The 21102-nt window shown below is 38.6% G+C and overlaps 1 protein-coding gene across 2 annotated transcripts in view; it reads left to right on the top strand.

Moving 5' to 3' along the window:
* The first annotated feature begins 9212 nt into the window (after positions 1 to 9212).
* Positions 9213 to 21102, top strand: part of MRPS9 (mitochondrial ribosomal protein S9) — a 72884-nt gene continuing 60994 nt past the window's right edge. The window contains exons 1-2 of one of the 2 annotated variants that reach the window (XM_058534377.1): positions 9213 to 9376; positions 20027 to 20206. In XM_058534377.1, coding sequence (XP_058390360.1) covers positions 9242 to 9376; positions 20027 to 20206 — 315 coding nt within the window. In that variant the 5' untranslated portion in view covers positions 9213 to 9241. The remainder of the gene's footprint in view (positions 9377 to 20026; positions 20207 to 21102) is intronic. The other variant, XM_058534376.1, reaches the window with a different exon arrangement.

Here is a 21102-nt window from a genome sequence, read left to right as displayed (position 1 = left end):
AGTGTTTGTGCCTACTGTTTAGCAGGATCCCTCCCTGCTGCTAGGAAGATGGGAATCTGCAAAATTGATTGAGTATATTCAAAAGACAAGAGATGAAAACTAAAATCCCATTTCTTTTCTTCTGTTCTCTCTTTCCAACAATAGGCCAAATGCATTAAAAAAAAATCTGGAAGTCACGCTAACTTGTATTATCAATTTTATCTTCCCTGCTATAAACTGCATGAGTTGTTGAATTCTTAAATTGAACTCTTGATTCTGACTACATAAAGAAACACATTGCTTGGATTAGATAAGAAGTTATAAAGAACATGAATACTTGACAACTGCATGCCCTGAGGTCGGCAAACTACATCTAAAAAGTGGTAGACATATAAATAAAGTAACAAAAAATCATAGATTTACCATATAAGCATATATATTTCTAAGCTTCAAAAGTCATTAAGAATGTAACTTGGATAGCTTCATTTGAAAACTGATATGCTTATTTCAGGAATCTGTATTTCCTAGGATAAAATGTTTCTTTGAGTCTAAAGTTAAAATAACACCATGCAGGTGTTTACAATCTAATCACTGCAAACTTTATTCAGAGAGAGATGAGATAGTTTAATCACACACTAGGCTGTGATATGCTCATTGAAATTGGACACAATTTCAGATTTCAGATATGATGCTTGATTTTGGAAAACACTTGGAAAATGGGCCAGGAATGTTTCTTCGGTGGAAATAGGAAAGGTGGCATGCAAATGCTTAAGAGTCATTTAAGGGTATTGAAGAATAATTTTTAATCGTCTGATTTGATAAATCAAGAGAGAAAATTTTACTTTGTAGGTACTATAAAATGGGGGAGGTTAATTCCTTTCAGAGAGTTTAGAAGTGATTCTGCATAATGGTAAAGAAATGAGTTAGAAGGTTTCCTTATTTTGATTTGCAGCTCTATAAAACATTTCTGAAATAAAACCATCTTGATCCATTTGGCAGGAAGTAATGTTTTCCTTCTCAAACTCCCAAATTACTTTGCAATTCTTTCATGACTATATCACAGTCTTTCTAGAATGATCAAATTTGTGTAAATATCCTTCCCCCTTATAAGTTTATAAGCTCCTGAAAAACAGGTACCATCTTAATACTCAGATGGTTTCTATCACAGAGCCTTGCAAAGTATGTATCAACAAATACTGGATGATAAAGACAAAATAGCCTTTGTGTAGATTAAATTCTTACTTTAATTCCTAAAGCACCAAAATTCCGCTTTTCAGCTGGGCAGCAAAGTCAGCAGAGATGCTGGGCAGGTTTACCCATATCTCCAAATCATGAAATATTCAGTTGCCTGATTGGACTTTCTGGAAGAATCCTTGGGTCCTGGAGCCCCAGCATTCTAGCCGTCTTTGAATAGGCAAAATCTGAATAATTCTGGGTTCATGTTTGTATCAGGAAGCATTTATCAAGCGCATATGTGTAGCACTCATGGTGGGCACTGTGGAAAGCAGAGATGTAGTATGAATGTGGGAACAGCCTGTAGTAGGACACCGAGAGTGGTGGGGACGTGGTGAATGGAGGGGGGGTGATCAGCCTAAAGCATCCACATTTAAATTTCACACACACACAAAACACTGCGCAGGCCCAAGAAAACAAATCTGAAGGTCAGCCAGTTTTTGACCTCTGAAAAACAACCTAGACAGATGTAACCTCACGTCCTTACACAGGAGATGGGATGTGAACTGTGACAGTAGCAGACAGAGTTAACTGGTGTTGGGTGCTGAAGCAAGAGAACAAGTGAACTGGGTCCCTGAAGAGAATGGTAACTGAGCAGATGGCCTGGATAAAGGCAAGAGTGAGGGTTCCTAAGACACCTTTGCCTACCTCACAATTCTGCCTAGGACTGGGCATAACATGCGTAGTGGTTAGGTGTGTGTGCTCCTGTGCCACGTTGCCTGGCTCCATCCCTTCCTGGTTGTGGGATCTTATGCAAGTTATTTAACATCTCCATCCCTCAGCTTCCTATGTCTAGTATGAGGATAATAATAGAGTCTCTCTCACAGGAGTGTTATTATGATTAAATGAGATAAAACTTAGAACAGTGTATAATCAATGCCATATAATGTTATATAATGCTCTTTAAATTTTTTAATGTTTTATGTGTGTGTGTGTTCATGTGTATATGCAAGTATAATTTATATAATTGTCTTTTTTTTAATTTTTTGTTTATTGCAGTAACATTGGTTTATAACATTGTATAAATTTCAGGTGTACATCATTATACTTCTATTTCTGCATAGATTACATCATGTTTATAATTGTCTTTTATATTTCTTAGAATTGTATCCCATGGTCCATCTAAACTCACACACTTTCTCTGATAGAGACACTATCAGAGAAACTGATAGAGATATGTTGCTCATACTTGGCTTCCTTAAAAGATTAGGAATGAACATTACACTTCAGAACATTTCTCATTTTTCAGGTCTGGATCACAATCTTCTTCTATTTATTTACATTTTCAGGCTGCATCAACTTCCTAGGAGCAATGCACGTTTTAAGTTGCCTCCCTGCTGTGTAAAGTGGTACTTCCTCTATTTGTCCTAAAATAGTCTCTTTTATGCCTCAAGAAGTTCACTTTGGTTTTAGTTTTCTGGAATTTGATTATTAAATCTGTATTTATTTTAGCCATGCCCGTAGTGATTTCATTGATTTCAATTATACTCCTTCTTAGCATTCATTTTTTCCTTCTGAAATTCCTAGTGTTTTGATTATATCCAGTCTATAATCTTGGTCATTTCGTTCCCTTTTTCTAGGTCTTCTTTACTCCACTCAGTGTCCATCATAGGTGAGTCCTGCACTGATCTAAATCCATGCTTGGGTGTGGGTGAAAGAAATACTTGTAAGGTCATAGAACATTTTCTACACGCTGTTATTCCAAATAGAAGAACCACTTATAAGCCCACCACCCTATCGGAATAACTACTTCCACTGTCTACATACACTTAAAAAAAATGACAGAATCTATGCAAAGTAATTACAAACATGGTTAAGGAGATATTGGCCCAAAAGTGCACTGCCCTTGAACTTGTGTATGTCTGAAGTCATCTTCAATGCACAGCAAATGGTGTGATCGATCCACCTTTACATTCCATGTAAATTTGTTTTATTTTTGATAATGAAGCCTGGAAAAATAATTCCTGAAGCATCATAACAGCGTTGACTGACAGCTCCCTAAGTGGTATCTCTTTTATAGCAAATATAATTGACAGCTTGTAGGCAAAGAGAATACGTAGATGGATTGGGTCCACAGTGAACACAGTGGGGGAAAAACCGAAGAAGATCTTTGTTCTATTTATTATTTATTAAAATTCAATTAATATGGTAAAATATATGCATCTTGGGAGAATAGATTTACCTGTAAGCTGAGACAGATTCAGTTTTTAAACTCTTAAAGAAGTTTGATATATAGCAATCATATACTAAAATTACCTCAGAAATATTTTTAAACTTCAGTGAAATTTACACTACTCATTTTCTTACTTCATGTATATTGTTTACTTAGCTAGGAGTGGTCTAGATCATTAGAGACTTTTCAAGTTGTAGATTTAAATTCCACTCCAGTTATCTTTTGTGGGCACGTGCCTGTGTAGAATAAGTTAAAAATCTGGCCACATTAAAAACAAGAATCCTGCTATGCCCAAAAGAGTTGAAAGCAGATACTTGTACGCTCATGTTCTTGGCAGTATTATCACAATAGTCAAAAGGTGGAAACAACTCAAGTGTCCCTTGATGGATGATGGATTAAAAAAATGTAGCATATATATACAATGGAACATTACTTAGCCTTGAAAAGGAATGAAATTCTGAAACAGGCTACAACATGGATGAACCTTGAAAACCTTATGCTGAGTAGAATAAGCCAGGCCAAAATGGACAAAAAAATGTATGGTTCCACTTATATGAGATACCTATCATAGATTCACAGAGATAGAAAATAGAATGGTGGTTACCAGGTGCTTAGGGAGGGAGAATGGAAGTTGTTGTTTAGTAGGTACAGAGGTTCAGTCTGGGAAGACGAACAAGTTCTGGAGATGGATGGTGGTGGTGGTTGCACAACAATGTGAATGTACTTAACGCCATTGAAGTGTACACTTAAAAAGGGTTAAAATGGTAAATTTTGTTATATATTTTTTAACCACACACACAAAAAAATGTGTAGCAATTTGCCAGATGATCAAGATGGAAAAGGGCCTTGCCACTGGATTAAATGTAATGGAATCTGACCTACTACTAAATAACAGATTGTAAACTCAAACAAAACAAAACAAAACAAGAATCCTGAATTATTTGGAGGGCTTTATACTGGGCCTCACCCCCAGATATAATAGGTCTGGATTTTTGTTGTTAGTGCTCTAGAGTGGATTCCGACTCCTAGTGACCCTGACTACAGCAGAGCGGAACCCTGCCCGGTCTTTTTACACCATCCTCTCACCTTCCAGCACTATATCAGACAACACCCCACTCCTATTCACAGGGTTTTCATGGCCAAGTTTTTCAGAAGTGGGTGGCCAGGTCCTTCTTCCTAGTCTATCTAGTTTGGAAGCTCCACTGATCCCTGTCCACTACGGGGGACCCTGCTGGTATTTGAAATACTGGTGGCATAGCGTTCAGCACCACAGCAACACACAGACAGGTGGTATGGTTCCCTGACTGGGAAAAGAACCTGGACCCTGGCGATGAGAGCTCTGAGTCTTAACCACTACAGCACCAGAGCTGGCAGGTCTGGATTGGGACCCAAGAATTTGCATTTCTAACAAATTCCCAAGTGTATTAGTTATCTATTGCTGCATAACAATTTACCCCACATTTTAGTGACTTAAAACAACACATATTTATTATCTCATAATTTCTGTGGTCCAGGAGTCTGAGATCAGCGGTTCTGCTCAGGATCTCTCACGAGGTGGCAGTGAAGATGTTGATGGAGGCTTCAGTCATATAAAGACTTGGCTGGAGGATCCACTTTCAGGACGGGCTCACTCTCATGGCTGTTAGCAGAGGCTTGAGTTCCTCACTAGGCAGACCTCTCTGTAGGGCTGTTTCATGACATGACATCTGAGTTCCCCCTAGAGGGGGCGCTTTGAGAGACAGAGCAAGCAGGAAGCCATAGTACCTTTCGTGACTAGTGTCCAAAGTCTATTCTTCAGAGACAGGTCATTAAATCTAGCTCACATTCAAGTGGAGGAGCTCCACATCTTAAAAGGAAGGAGTACCAAAAAATTGTGGACATTTCAAAAATCAATACACTGGGTGTATTCCTAGGAGTGCTTTAAGAAAGTAGCATAAACTGGGTGGCTTAAACAACAGAATTTATTGTCTCACAATTCTGGAGGCTAAGTCCAAGATCAAGGTGTCCGTAGGGCTGGGTTCTTTTGAGGCCTGTGAGGGAGAATTTATGACAGATCTCTTTCTCTGCCTCTGGTAGCCTCAGGTGTTCCATGGTTTGTAGAAGGCCATCTTCTCTCTGTGACGTTGCCTTGTCTTCCTTCTATATGTCTGTCTCTATATCAAAATTTCCTTTTTTTATAAGTACTGTTGTCATATTGGATTAGGACCCACCCTAATGACCTCAGTTTCACCAGATTACCTCTATAAAGACCCTATTTCCAAATAAGGTCACATTATGAGGTAACCAGGGTAGGACTTCAACATCTTTTGTGGGGGACACAATTCAACCCACAATTCAATCAGGTAATGCTGATGCTTCTGCTGTGGGCACCACGCTTTTGAGAATCACTGGTCTAATCCATCTCCTGGCTACACTGATGAGAAATGGAGGTTTTCCATAAGCTCAACAAACCACCAAGGGTCAAAGAGTGTGTGTGGAGGGCTCAGGTGAGAACTCTGATTTCTTGATCCACATTTAATGCACTTTCCATGAACCACAGTGTTTGGTCATCTTTGACCCAAAGTTCCCTGAAGATCTCAGTTCCCTGTGGAACCCATTAGCGTTTGTGTTTTTTCTAGGTTAAGATTTTCCATATTGATTCACAAAGCTCTGCAGTTCCAGGGATGCTCTCTAGGAATCCTTTAGAGGGATGTGTGTGTGAATTTTCTGGGGACTACATCATTTAGTATTTAACCTATATATACTGGGTACGAGAAGAGAGAGAGTAGGGGATGAAGAGGAGATAATAAAGGAAAGAGGAGTAAGGAATGAGTTATGAGGAATATAGGAAAAAAAATAACAACTGTACTAATTTACACTCCCACCACAGCCTGCCACATGTTTCAACGTGAGTCAGGGTGGCATGAGAGATGAAAATCACCTCTTCCTGTCATATGTATGTATAAAATATTTTTAGAAATTCAATAATAATAATAAAATGAACACCTGCGTGTCCACCAGTCATGTAAAGATAAAGAACGTTGGCAGGAGCATTGACGCCCCTGTGTGTCCTGCTCAGGACATCCTTCTCCCTTCTCTCTGGGATGTTTACTATCCTGGAATTTGTGTGTATTATTCTCTTGCTTTTCTTTATGGTTTTACTACATAGGGATAAACCCTTAAACAATATCTTGCTTAGTTTTGCCTGTTTTTGAACTTTATGTAAATGGAATCATACTATGTATGCATATGTGACTTTCTATTTTTCCCTCCACCTGGTGAAACTCATCCATAGTCATATGTGTAGGTATGATTCATTTGTTGTCATTGCTGTATTGTGCTCTCTTATCCACCAATCTTTCTATCAACAGACAGGTTTTTTTAAAGTTACAAAAAAAATTGATGCTATGAACATTCATATACTTGTTTTCTGGTATACTGTACAATAATTTCTGCATGGTATATACCTAGGAAAGTGATTGATAGATTGTAGGGTATAAACATCTTAACTTTAGATCATTGATTAGTTGGTTGATTTCAGGAGGGCTATCCCAATTTCTGGAGGGCTATCCCACCAGCAGCATCCAACAGTTCCTGCTGTCTCACATCTCAGCAACATTTGGTGTCGTTAGTCCAACATTTTGACTCTCCTAATGCTTATCTTACAAGCTAACTTTAGAACCGAACCCTCACATTAGATGTGACTCCACTATGTTGGACTTTACGATCCTGGTACATAGGATGCCTAATGCCTCTGACATAACAGATGCTCATTAAATGAGAGAAAAATTAAATGAATCTAAGCTTTAGTTGTTTGGTAAAATTACAGATTTTTGTCATATTTTAAATATTTATCAGCACATTCCTGATTCCGATCTTTCCTTCCATCTCCAAATTATGTACCCCATGTCAACCTATAGTGGTATATTTGTTCCCAAACTCAAAGGTTACACAGGAAATTTAATGCAGCAGTCCACGTGTTGCCCCTGGAGGTGAGAAATGCTTTACGGTAATCTAGTAAAAGATGGTTAACATGAATTTTAGAGAAAAAAATAAAAGAAAAAACTTTCACAATTACTAACCTTAATTTCAATACTTAGTTCTTATACGCTCCAACATGTCATTTTAAAAAAATGGTATAAATTCTGCTTCTACATACTTATTTGTTTTCTACTTGATTAAATTTCCACAAATTCAAAAAAAATTTTTTTTACACTGTGTAGGAACTGCTGTTTAAAGACATCTATTTCAATGAGCTATGAAGTCTTGATTCCCAGTGCTAGTTCGTGGAGCTCTGCCAATTTCTGATGAAAGTTTCACTAGCTGAAAAGGTAATAACAAAAAATAGCAGAGTGAGCTTTTCACACAACTAAATGCATTCCGTTTGAAGGACCACTCTTTATTCTGATTGTCATTTCTACCTTTTTAATGTTAAAATGTTCTGTGTTTTAAGAAAGGATGGCGATAGGAGATGGCATTTATTTGCTTGACAACTTTCTATGACTTCAGATTTTTCTCTGTGTATTTAATTTTACTGATCCTTCAAGTCTAAATATTTGGAAATGCTTTCAACGAAGTTCAAACCTTTATTTTGTAGAAAGCACCCTGGGAGTTACCGTCAGGAGCACACTGTCGGGGGAAGAGGGAGAATCTCCTTCTGCCCTTTTCCTTAAGGTTCTTATGGCTAGCCAAATAATTAACAAGACAGGAGAAAATAATACCAAGTTTAATAACATGTATACATGGGAGAAACTCAGAAATGAGCAACTCGTCCCTCTGTGTAAGCTGCTTGCTTAAGTATTGCAGCTAAAGGCGAGGAGCGTGTTGGGGGCCGGTAGTGGCCTGGGACTTCAGAGGGCAGGAGGACAATTCTTTTCGGGGTCATCTATAGATAATGTGGTCAGGGAGAGACAGAGTTTTTGATAAAAGAGGCTTGGTGCCTTTGCTATTGTAACCTCTATCCTACATTATCTTTATAGCCATCATGATAGAAGATCTGTTCCAGGAAGGAGCCACCATGTCAAATTCTTTAGGCAGTTAGTGGGGGAGGTCAAATGTCCCTCAGAGAAAACAATCAAGGTAAAGAGATATATTTCAGGGTGGCCAAATCTTGATCTCCCACAACACTCATCTCTATTCAACACTTATTTATTTAGTTGTGATTGGGCTTCAAGTAAAGCTTAGTACTAACACTATGGGGAGTGACGCGTCAAGATGAGTAAGAAGGTTCTGAGTAAGAAGGTTCGTCCTCACCGGTTTCCGATTTAGCCTGTGCATTATCCAGTTAAGAAACAATGTCAGAGTGAGTGCCATGGAACCTAGAGTGGTTTGGCAGTTGCTGGAGGAGGGTGAAGACCCTGAACCCTGAAAAATGTGGCAAGGTAGAGAGGAAGGAAAACCCATGCTAAGAAGGCAGGCAGACAGGAACCGAGGCTTGGAGTGCCTTCCTGCGTGCTGGGGAGAGCAGCGTCTGTGTCGCAGCGTGGTGAAGACAGAAGGGACGAGGGAGGTGCGGGCGGGCTGCGAGGGTCCCGCGGTTCAGGGAGAACCGGCTCGAGGTGCAGCACTGGGCATGGGAAGGAAGCGCTAGATAAAGAGCCACGTGAAACTGCTACCAACACGACTTGGAGAGCGACCAAATCCAAGCGATACAGAAGATCAAGGAAGCCAACCTGCATGACCCACTGGCCAGTCAACGCATGCCAGGGGTGGAGTCGGACACGCCCCGCGGGCTCGCGCACCCAATCAGCGACGAGACCCCTCGCCCCGCGGGACACGCCCCCTGCCTCAGACTTCCGGCAAGCTCGTCTTCCCGACAGCCTCGGGAACGCGGCGCCCATCGGCGCCTGCGCAGGCCTCAGGTCTCCCGCAGCCAACATGGCGGCTCTCTGTGTGTTCTGCGGCACAGCAGTTTCCTACCGCCTCTTTCTTGGGAGTAGGGTTAGTCTTGCCCGGGGACAAGGCCTCTGGAAAGCCGCGGCTGCTGAGTTGCAGACAGGTACCGGATCCCAGGTAAGGCCCGGGAGAAGCGGAAGCGCTGGTCCCTGTAGCGCGTGGATGTGGAGCCGGCGCCGCCACCTTCCCCTGGCGTCTCGTGTGCTCTCACACCGGACCCTGGAGTCTTAGGTATTTAGTAGAGGTCTGAGGTTGAGAGAGGAGGAGTGGTTATTGCTTTGCGGCGGCCACTCTACGTGTTGTTTGTGGTTTGCGCAGCATGCAGTGAGGGGGGAAGGTGTCTGCAGACGGAACTACAGCGACCTCCCTTGACTCGGCTGCCAGGCTAAGGGAAGCCTGTGCCGAGGTGTGGTGTCGGTCCAGAGGGGAGGAGAGCCGCGCCGGGGCGGGTGAATGAGAACTGGACTCCTGCAGTGGCCTGGAAGACTTAACGGAGAAAGTCACACAGTGGAGAGGATAAACAGTGAATTTCTAAAAGTGCTTTGCATGTATGCAGTTTCCGTTTTCTTAATTTTCCCAATGCTTTGTCTCTGGAGAGATGGAGACCAGAACTTGTACATTTCGTCTAATTCTGAGGGCAATAGGAAGCCAGCTTTACAGCTGGTTGGATGATGATGCCATTCACTGACATGGGATCTCAGAAGGAGGAACGAGATTTGAGAGGGAAGTTTAGTTTTGGATACAGTTGTATTTATTATGTTATAATTGGGATGTCCAAGTGGAGATTTCCAGTAGGCCCATAGATAGGCAAGTCTGTAGTTCAAGAAGAGAACTGATTTACAAGTCGTCTATTGCCTTGTAGATGGTAATAAGTTAGATCACCTCAGGAGGGTGTGCTGAATCAGGAATAAGCAGAGGTACAGGGCCCTGAAGGACAAACAGTCAAGGAAGAGGACCCCCGAGAGATTGAGAATGAGCTGCCAGAGAACTAGGGGAAAAACCAGACAGTGTGGTGTTACGGAAAACAGGAGAATGTTTCCAGGAGGGAAAGTGATAAACAGTACCAAATATTTTCCAATAAAAAAATAATAAAAACAAATGTTTGATGGCTAAATGAATGGATGGATCGGTTGATTTGGGTTAAAATATAAAAGAAATAATATAGGAAAAAGATAGTATTCCTTTTTGCATATAGTTTTAGATTATGATAGTTGACTTCTTGACAATATGTTGAAAGTTTTTATTTTTTCATGCATTTCTTTTGAGTATATCCTTCCTGTATACACATAATTATCTATAAAAGGGACTATAGTATACAGAATGTTTTATTGTTGACACTAAATGTTTGTGTGTGTTGTTGGGGGGGAGGGGTGCTAACTTTCTCTCCCTCCTTTGAATTCCTGAACCTATGTATTTTTCTGTCTTTGTGTTCTTTTAATCCTAGACAAGCATACATGCATGTGGATACTTGCAAAAAAATGGATCCTGTTCTACTTTTTCCTTCTCTAACTTACATATTTAGTAGAAATCCCTGCAAGTCACCTGTTATGTGTCTAACTGCTGCATAATATTATGTGGTATGAATGTATGCAAGTTAATTTAACAAAGGGCATTTGCTTTGTTTCCATTTTCTTCCCACTAATAAAGTGTTCAGTAAACATCCTGGTATAATTCTTAGATGCTGATGCTTTTATTTCTGTAGGAGAGAGTTCCAGTTGTGAGGTTATTGCTGCAAAGGATGTCTATATCTTAAATTTTAATAGATATTGCCATATAGCTTTCCAAAAAGGCTGTGGCAATTCACATTCCATCATTGGTGTTTGAGAGTGCCCCTTTTTCTACCTGCAGTAGGTATTATTATTTTTTCAATAAGATGAGTGAAAAATGAAAAATGATTTCTCCTTGTTACTTTAATTTTCATCTCCCTGACCACTCTTGAATTAGAGTTTTTTTTTTTTTTTTCATGTGGTAAATGTTTACTGAGCACTTTACTTGAGCCAGGCACTGTGAAGTGAACAAATTATAGTCAAACAATTACCAAACAGGATCGACCCTTAGCACTCTTAAGGGATGGTCCTAAGATGGCTGAATCCCCAAAGTCCTGAATACCACCACAGCATATATTTTACCACAACTGAAAGACTTAACTGGCCCCCTCAGACCCTTAATGACTCCATGTGTATGGCTAAAGACATTTATAAAGCTTTTTTTTTTTTTTTTTTTTTTTTTTTTTTTTTTTTTTTTTTTTTTGGTGAGGAGATCAGCCCTGAGCTAACATCCGCCAATCCTCCTCTTTTTTTTTGCTGAGGAAGACGGCCCTGGGCTAACATCGGTGCCTATCTTCCTCCACTTTATATGGGACGCCGCCACAGCATGGCTTGCCAAGCAGTGCGTCGGTGCGCGCCCGGGATCCGAACCAGCGAACCCCGGGCCGCCGCAGCGGAGCGCGCGCACTTAACCGCTTGCGCCACCGGGCCGGCCCCTAAAGCTTTTTTTTTTTTGGCACAGAGCTTGTCTGTCTTAAATATTAAATATTTGTTCACTTCCATCTCTAACATTAATAGCTATATTTCTCTTGGGGCCATGTTTCATAAAACCACAAAATTTTTAATCACTTCATGAGTGGCTGAAATAGTATGCCTGTTTCTTTGTTTTTTGTTTTTAATTTGGATCATAACCGATTAGTTATGAAATCTCTTCAGAGGTTACAGACGACTTAAAGAAGAGAGTGGGGAGAATAGAATAATAGTAATAATCAAAGTGCATCTCATACAGGCTAAGTATTTTTGCATTTTGCTTATTTGTATAAGTGTGTACTAGGTGGTGATATAAACAGTAGCTATTACTGTGGGTCACAGTCAAAAAAGTTTTGAGAAACACTGATGCAACAGGGAAGAAGAAACAAGTTTTGTTAAGCTACAACTCCTGGGTGCTCAGTGGGGACCCTCACCAGCAGAATTCCCCCTGCATCCCAATCTTGTGGCATACATGTTTCATATTAATGCCTCAACACAAGTGCAAATATGTGAGTGTCCCAAATTTGGGGTGGGGGAGGGAGTTTTACTCATGAATGGCCAAACTTCTCAGATTATAAACCTCTGAATATCAGAGATCTACGTACGTACAGCGTACTGTGGGCTTTACAGAGGTAAATACAGAAGAGCACAGAAGTGCAGTGGCTTATTCACATAACTTGTAATGGGTAGAGTGGTGGGCAGCTTCTCAGAGGAGGTGATGGGAGAGTGTTTAGGAGTAATTAGGAGTTATATGAAAAAAGAGAGAGATTCTGTTCTAGCAAGATGTAATAGGTACACAAGGGACAGAGATTCCAGAGTCAGTGGATTCTGGCAACAACAAATAATTGGTTATAGCAATTATAATTGGTGTAATATTTGGTGAGAGAATGGTGAGACGGGATTGGAATATTTGGCAGCATCCAGACTATGGTCTGTTTTGCTGTGCTAAGGTACTCGAATTTTTTAATCTGTCACAAAAGAAAGTAGCATTGGTCTTATTATAGCAGTTGACAGTCATGATGTACTACAAAGATTACCCATGAATCCTTAAATTCTTTATTAGTATAGTTTATTGTAGGAATGCTAATTTAGTTTTCTATAGTATTTACAACTTTAATAATAAGAGCAGTAGACCAATTTATATTTTGAAAAATATTGCTACAAAATATCAGTAATATGTCCTCTTAATTTTATTTTCTACTAAGCACTTTCTTAGTGTTTAAAGTTTTCATTTTTAGTGAGCCAGTATGCCTTTGTTGAATTGGACTGGCTGCCAGAGAAGAACGATTGATGACGTTTGGTGGCTTAGCCCTTGTGTATTTTGGTTTTATTATACAAACATTGTTGTCTCTGTCTTAATTAACTGTTCTTTTCATATCTCATCTTATGGGCTCCTGGAGGTTATAATGTCCTAAACTTTATTGATAAAGTGCTAAAAAACTCTTTGAAAAACAAATTTAAAAATTGACCTGCATGTGTAACAGATGCTTTATACAGCTTTGTAAATTAGTTATGTTTTCCCCAAGATAATGTTTGATAATTTTTTTTTTTTAAATCCCAGTTTATTAGCAATGGAAAGAAGACCCCTTTGGTAGGATATGTTGTTCCCTTTGAGATCTCATCTTGTTCTTTTAAGGATAGATTTAGTGTGTTCCTCGTTGCTTTAATTATGGAAAATACTGGGACATTAAAATTTGATTTTTCTTATGTAGCAGTTTACAAATTTCTTATTTAAAGAGAGCTTGATAATAGATACTACCATCATTCCCACCTCTCTTTTCCTTATAAAACAAGATACGTAAACTTTCTTGTACTGTGCTTCCTTGTTATTAGGATGATGAATGAATTAGTTATTTATTGCTGGGTAACAAATTACTCCAAAATTTAGCAGTTTAAAACAACAGACATTTGTTATCTCACAGTTTCTGTGGTTTAGGATTCCAGGCGCAGGGGCTCCTGGGTCTTCTGCCCAGGGCCTCCCATAAGGCAGCATTCCGGGTGTTGGCTGTGGCTACAGTCATCTCAAGGCTGGAGGGTGGAAATCAACTTCCCAGCTTGCTCAGTGTGGGGATTAGCAGGAGACATATCCTTGCAGGCTATTGGGCCAGAGGCTGCCCTCAGTTCTTGCCACGTGGGCCTCTGTAGGGCAGCTTATCACATCTGGCTTCCATCAGGTTGATCTAGAGAGGGTGAAAAAAGAGGGAAGACAGAGTCTTTGTAATCTAATCTCAGGAGTGACATGCTGTCACTTTAGTCGTGTTCTCTTCGTCAGAAGCAAGTCACTATGTCCAGCTCACACTCAAGGGCCAGGGATTGCACAACGGCATGAGTACCAGGCAGAGGAATCCCTGGGAGCTATCTTGGAAGCTGCCTACAACTCACATGTGTTTCTTTTTCATTATCTATGTCTCATGTATTTAAGTCTTTCCCCTGTATTTGGTTTGTAAACCTCTTGAGAAAAATAACCTTTCTGTCCCCGTTATGATACCTAGCCTAATGCCTACAGATAACCTCCTGATGCTCACTGTTTCTTGAATTAAACATGTGAAGAGTTCTTCTGTATAGGGATATGTGGGTGCATACGTGTGTGTGTGCACATTTGTGTACATGTGAACAACTGTTATGTTACTTTTTGCCAAATGAGATTAGTAACTTAAATAAAAAAACTGCGTCTTTTACATGTTTCATGTTTTCTTATCTCAGTATAGCAACATTCTCATTTTAACACCACTCAGTTCCACTTTACAATTATTTCTGTTAAAATTTAGTACATAGCCTGGCCCGTAGTAGTTGACCCATTCAAATTTGTTAAATGAACTCGTAAAATAGTTTACTTTTTAGAATTTTATTATGAAAAATAAAGCATATTCAAGCATATACAAAAATAGAATAATATAATGAACTCCATGTACATGTCAACCAGCTTCAACAATTGCGAATCTTGTTTCATCTGTCTCCTTCCTTTTTTTCCTAGAGGCTTTTAATGTAAATCTTAGACTTTCTGTTATTTTACTTACAGATACTTGAATATGCATCTCTAACAGGTAAAGATTTTTTAGCTTCCATGCCACTGTGAACATATCTAACAGGATGAACAGTAATTTCTTAATGTTATCTATTATCCATTCCGTGTTCACATTTCTCTGATTGTCCCAACAATAACTTTTTATAGTTGGTTTGTTTATTATCCATTCCGTGTTCACATTTCTCTGATTGTCCCAACAATAACTTTTTATAGTTGGTTTGTTTAAATCAGGATTCAAACATGGTCCATGTATATAATATTTGATGGATAAGTATATTAAGTCTCTTAATTTATAGCAGTTTGTGGAATGAATATAAATGGTGAATTTTGCTTAAGTAGTATAGTAGATTTCCTTGTTTGTTTAACCTAGCATCCATTTCCCCTTCATAATGGCACCCCACTTTTCTTAGGAGGAATGAGTTCTTGCCCGTTGGACACAGTCCAGTGGAACTATAATCTGGGGCACCTGACCCGAGATAGCCCCATTAGATATTCCCTCCCTTGAGGTCTTGAGGAGGGAGACTAGGATGGTTGGAATACCATTTTATCTTAATGGCTACGTTCTGACTTCAGTGAACTTGCTGTGGATCATTGGAGTTCCTGCGTTTTAGCTCCAAAGATGCTTCGGACGCTGCCTGCTTCAAGTGTAGTCCTGTGGGCCCCTATTAGCCTTCTAAGAAATGTCCCTTTTGCTTAAGTAAAGCAAAGTCAGTTTCTTCTGCTGCATCCAGAGACCTCTAGTTGATAGAAGTATAAACCTGTTCAAAAAGGTTACTATAATCACTCTTTTGGAGTCCTTATATTGTTTCTTGCTATCCACATTTTCTCTAATCTGACTTCAGTCTTTACCTTTTCTTTTATTCCTCCAAGTATTTTTTTTTTTTGCCTTTTCTATTCAAATGAGCAGCAGATTCTTCTTTGTTCCGTTTTTATCCGGTTGAACAAAAACGAAACTCCTCTGTACTCCTGTAATACCCTTCAAGTAGTGTGTAGCACTGGCATTTGGCCAAATTTGGGACATCACTGCTCTGTCAGAATGTGTCTGCTTCTTGGGCAACGTGCTTGATTGAAATTATAGTTGTCTGACCCACTGATTATCTTTAAAAAGAAACAAATCTGTCAAGTTGTAGCTATACTATTCCATAAAAACAAAGTCTGAGGAAAATTCTCTATCACAGCTTTTCAGCTGGAAATAGAACCTGTAGAAAATTTTGTTGGGAATTGTACTTAACAGAGGCAAAGTGGATTCTTTCCAGGAATTCCTACTGTTCTTAGCTAAAGACCTGGTTGTCACTCAGCCTCATCTTACTTAATGGATCGTACTAATGAATAATGGACTTCTTTGAATGTTAATATTTTTGTGTGAATTCATTGCTGGAATAATTCAGAACGTTTAATAAATATATCCAGTAGTCTGGTACTGATGCTGTGATGGCTTTGTAACTTTAATAAATATTATGAATTTTCAGAATGTCATATTCTTAAGCAGTGTGAACAAATGTCTTTAAAAAGATCTTAGAGATTCTAAAGAGATTTTATGAAAAATAGCAAATTAGGGACGTGTTAATTAAAAAAAGAGGCTTTCTAAATGAACAACAATAAAAAATTTTACAAATATTTTTTAAGCTTCATTTATGTTAAGACTAAGAAAGCTGCCACCTCATGTCACAAACTCCAGAGAATATAGACAGACTCAGAATAATTTTACGTCAAGTGAAGAAATGAGTCTTCAAACCACTAATCAACTCTTTTGCTTGAGATGATGCTAAAATGTATTAGCAACTAAAGAAGGAAAGGAACAATGCAGAAGAGAGAGATGAAGAAAGTACAAAGAAATATTTACTCAACAAAATGGAAGAGTTATTTTACTATAACTACTTCACATTGTCAAGGACATTTAAAAAAAATATCGAATGAGGGAGAATTCTGTGAAACAGGGTAAGACAGGAAGATATGATTAAAAGAAACTGTTAGGGAAAGAATTTTGAAGATAAACCAATGATATAAGAAGCTAAAAATTCAGAGTGGGTGCACAAATGACAGTGCAGAAAAGGGAGAAAAAGAACATGAGTAAAAGTTTACAAGTCATAAAGAAAGCAGAAGAAAAGGACAAAAAATAAGCTTGAAGAGAAGCTGATATGTATGGAGGACATCATAACATAATTACTGTGATGGAAGAAGAGAAGATAATAAATAGGGGAGAATTCAGTGGATATTTTTTTCCTGAAGTTACTAGGAGAAATACATTTAAACATTTTATTCAGAGGCATATAGAGATAATCACAAGTAAAATAAAAGCAGGCTGTATACTGTCCAAATTGCCAGATCAAAAGACAAGTGAAAAAAACTACAGATCGTATAGCAAAAGAAGGAAAACAGGAAGGAAGCATAAAAAATATAAAGATGAAATAAGATCAAAAATAAGACAGGATATCTATTAAAACTCGTTTAAATGGGATATTCTCAAGTATTTAAAAAAAAACTCAGATTGGGTCAAAAAAACCCAAAACTTAAAATGACTCAAAATTTAACAGAAAAATATGGGCAATGATTTTTCAGGGAAATGCAGATAGGAGTTTGAAAGGGTTCCAGTATTATGATCCAATAGAATTAAATTCAACATAAAAGTATTGCGTGGGAGTGGAACACTTTATAATGCTGAAGGGTACAATCTGCCCTAAGATAGAACTCTCCTGAACTAAATAGTGCATTGAGTATACCACTAAAACATACAAAGGAAATATATAGGAAATGAAAAGATAGTTGACAAAGAAAATAGATACTGTATAGATGTGGATTTCTATCTATTTCTTTGGTATTCTTCTAGCCGTATCCAGTATAAATGGATACTTAATGTTTTTTCTAGATTTTTTTCCTTTAATTTTTATGTCTACATTTTATAACCACTGTATCATTGCTCTTGAAGTATTTAGTCCATCAGACCTATCACCCCTTACTCTGCAGACCATCTCATGTCCTATTTCACAAAGAAAATAATGGCCATAAGACATAACTAACCTTACCTTTCTGCCTACTCTCCCTCACAGACTGTTTTGTTGCTTTGCATAGAAGAGATGTTTCTCATTCTAACCCTAATGCCCGCTATTTCCCTTATTCTGATGGTGTCAACATCATGTCCAATGCTGATTATTAACAGACTGTATCTCTAGCTTAGATCTCTCTTGTGTGACTCACAGAGCCATCTGCCTCCTCACCACCTCTCCTGAGATGTCCATCAAGCATCTCAAATTCGTCATGCCCAAAATTGAATTCTTCTCTTTCCTCACTGGTCTTGCTCTTCCTCTAGAATTTGTTACTTCAGTGAATGGAGCTATATTCACTGGCAGACTCATTTCTCCTGAGGGCTGCAGTTGGTGATGGGTGGGAAGTGTAGTGGGTTCACTTGTATTATAAATAGATTGTTTTAGCTATAGACAAAAACAGTTAGTCGTATTATTTACAAAACCAGCAGTGTAATCATCTTTTGGCAATGGAACATTTGGGAGAATTACCTCTACTGTATGACTGCTATGTTTCTCTCCCAAATTCATACCTTTGCCATGATTCTTGGGGCACAAAAGCATTTTCTATTCACTTTGAATCTAAGCAGCAACATTTTCCATTGTTCAAAGAAGATAGGGAATCATAAAAAATAAAAACTAAAGCCTGGAAAAGATAAAAACATAAGATGGTAAAAAAATACTGCAATGGGAGAGTTGGTGCTGGTGGTTCTTGGCTGTGGGGAGAGGTAGCAGGGGTGTAAAAACAGGCTCTGCCTATAGTAAAGGGCAGGCTGATTATACATAAGCAAGTTTTGGTCATGTTTGTACTCATTGATAGTGACACTGTATCTTTATAATGCATAGTAAGAAAATATAATTGTTGATTAATAATGTAAAGAGACACTCCTCTGAGCTCTCTTGAGGAAGAATGAACTATAAAGTTTCATGGAATTTTAAATTGCCCTTTCTTACTTGTTAAAAAGTAGCAAGGAATTGTTTTATCACTATTTTAATTTGTGAGAGTTTAAGAACATAATTTGTACTATTGAGTATTATTTGTCCTGTAATTTTCTCCCATTTTCTCTTGTAGCTGTGGTGACAAATTACTGTAGAGTTATTTGAATCTCTGATTCTCAAAAGGGTAGGGAATGGATGAGGGAGAGATGGTGGTGGTGGTGGTATGTGAAAGGAATTTTTATGTTTATGAGAAGGGAAGTGAAGGAGTTACTAAGAATTGTAGCTCTTAAAGCCTGAGTATTGCTTAAGAGTGTTTAAAATTGTTGAGACAGAGTTGATGGTTGAGAACCACAGATTTAAGATTTTGAGAAAAGCCAGTACCAGAAAGATCTGTTCTAGTTATATCCAGCTAATTGAATGCAGCTGAATGATCATTTGAAAACATTTTTCTGGTTCTTTAACACCCTTTATTGCAGGTGAAATATTAATGTCTTGGGGGGAAATTCCTAGGGCCACAGAATACAAAGTATCAACAGCAGCAAGTGTGATATCCTTACTGATAGTTTAAAAGGATGTGAAAGCCCTTATTTCTACAGTTAGCCTGTTGAGCCGAATTAGTAGTAAGAAATCTTCTCAATGTTGAGTGAAGCACTTTCTTCATTGTGTCAGCTTAAAATAAGACGGTGGAATAAAGTCTCAAGCTAAACTGAACCTATTATTTTAAGGCTTTTAAAGATAGGCTGTATTTGTACCCTCAAACAAGGTGATACCTCTAGGCTAAGGATACTGTTCTCAGGTATGTGCCCCTTGACTCTAGGTATGTGCCCCTTGACTCCCATATCATTTGCTTGCTAGTTTCTGTCTACATGTACATTTGCCTCTTTTTAAGGGAGTGACATTCTACTTTTCCTTCCATGTGTGTCAAATATCACAACTAGCTGACATTGACCACTCACTATCAAATATGGTTGTTGGTAGTAGATAAGGAAGTGGCATATCACTTAAAAGTATTTTTATTTTCAATTTGTTAAAATGCTGGTAGTTTAAACTGCTTTGTAAGTATAGGCTTTTAAAAGCGAGCTTTTGAGCAGGGGACAATTTCTAACAGCTTTCTTAATAGATCTTTCACCTTGTTTCCAGACTCCTGCCAACTGAGTACTATAATACAAAGAAAACTGTTTGAATATCTTGTTTTGTTTAGAGACAGTGGCCTATAAGATCATTGTTAAATTTAAAATCTTTTCTTTCCATTTATATTTTCTGCTAGATCTTAAGGCTAAGACATACCACAGTTGTAACAACAAAGAAAAATGTTGCAGCCTTGAGACGTGAAACTTACACAGTGGATTTTATTAAAAAGCAGATTGAAGAGTTCAACATAGGAAAGAGACATTTAGCCAACATGATGGGAGAAGATCCAGAAACTTTTACGCAAGAGGATATTGATGTAAGTACAGTTACTCTGTTGGAAAAGTAATTGCTGTAGAGTTTTAGATATTGAAAGCACTTTTCAGGGGCCGGCCCGGTGGCGCAAGCGGTTGGGTGCGCACGCTCCGCTGCGGCGGCCCAGGGTTTGCCGGTTCGGATCCCAGGTGCACACCAATGCACGGCTTGTCAAGCCATGCTGTGGCGGCGTCCCTAATAAAGTGGAGGAAGATGGGCACAGATGTTAGCCCAGGGCCAGTCTTCCTCTGCAAAAAAAGAGGATTGGCATTGGCAGCTCAGGGCTGATCCTCCTCACAAAAAAAAAAAAAAGCACTTTTCTTCAGCCTGAGCCCTTTAGCTCCGTGTAAATTTTAATCAAATTGTCGGAATAAGGAAAAATGCCACTGTACGTTGCAGATTGGAACCATGCTTTCAAAGAGAGATGCTACTCTGTATTTGAAGCATTATAAAGTATGGTGAGTTTTAGATTTTAACAAGAAATGGATACTTTCCTTGATTCAAGGCACAGGAGCCATTATGAATGCTTATACAGGATTTGGAAACATCCTGTCGTGTAGTCTTAAACTCAGCTTTCTTACAAACTGATAAAACGAATGGAAATACCATAATTAATTATAGGAAATACCATAGTTAAACCTAAGCCTGGTGTTTTTATCAACTAACTATATATTTGAATTTTCAGAGGCGGGCATGTTCTAAGTGATTTGAGAATTAGGGTTAGAACTCTATTCCTGTTCCACTCTTGAGTTGTTATAATCCTGACAAAGTAGTAATAATCAATCATGTTGTTTTGCTAGACATCCCAGGATAACTAGCAAAGGAACCTAAATTTAACAACTTTGAAGCTTGTTCTAATTTTTAAAAAAGTAACATAGAACGTCCCATGGTGTTTCATAC

Source organism: Diceros bicornis, chromosome 40 (genome assembly GCF_020826845.1).
Source record: "Diceros bicornis minor isolate mBicDic1 chromosome 40, mDicBic1.mat.cur, whole genome shotgun sequence".
NCBI classification, from domain to species: domain Eukaryota; kingdom Metazoa; phylum Chordata; class Mammalia; order Perissodactyla; family Rhinocerotidae; genus Diceros; species Diceros bicornis.
This window is presented reverse-complemented; position numbering and strand designations above follow the sequence as displayed.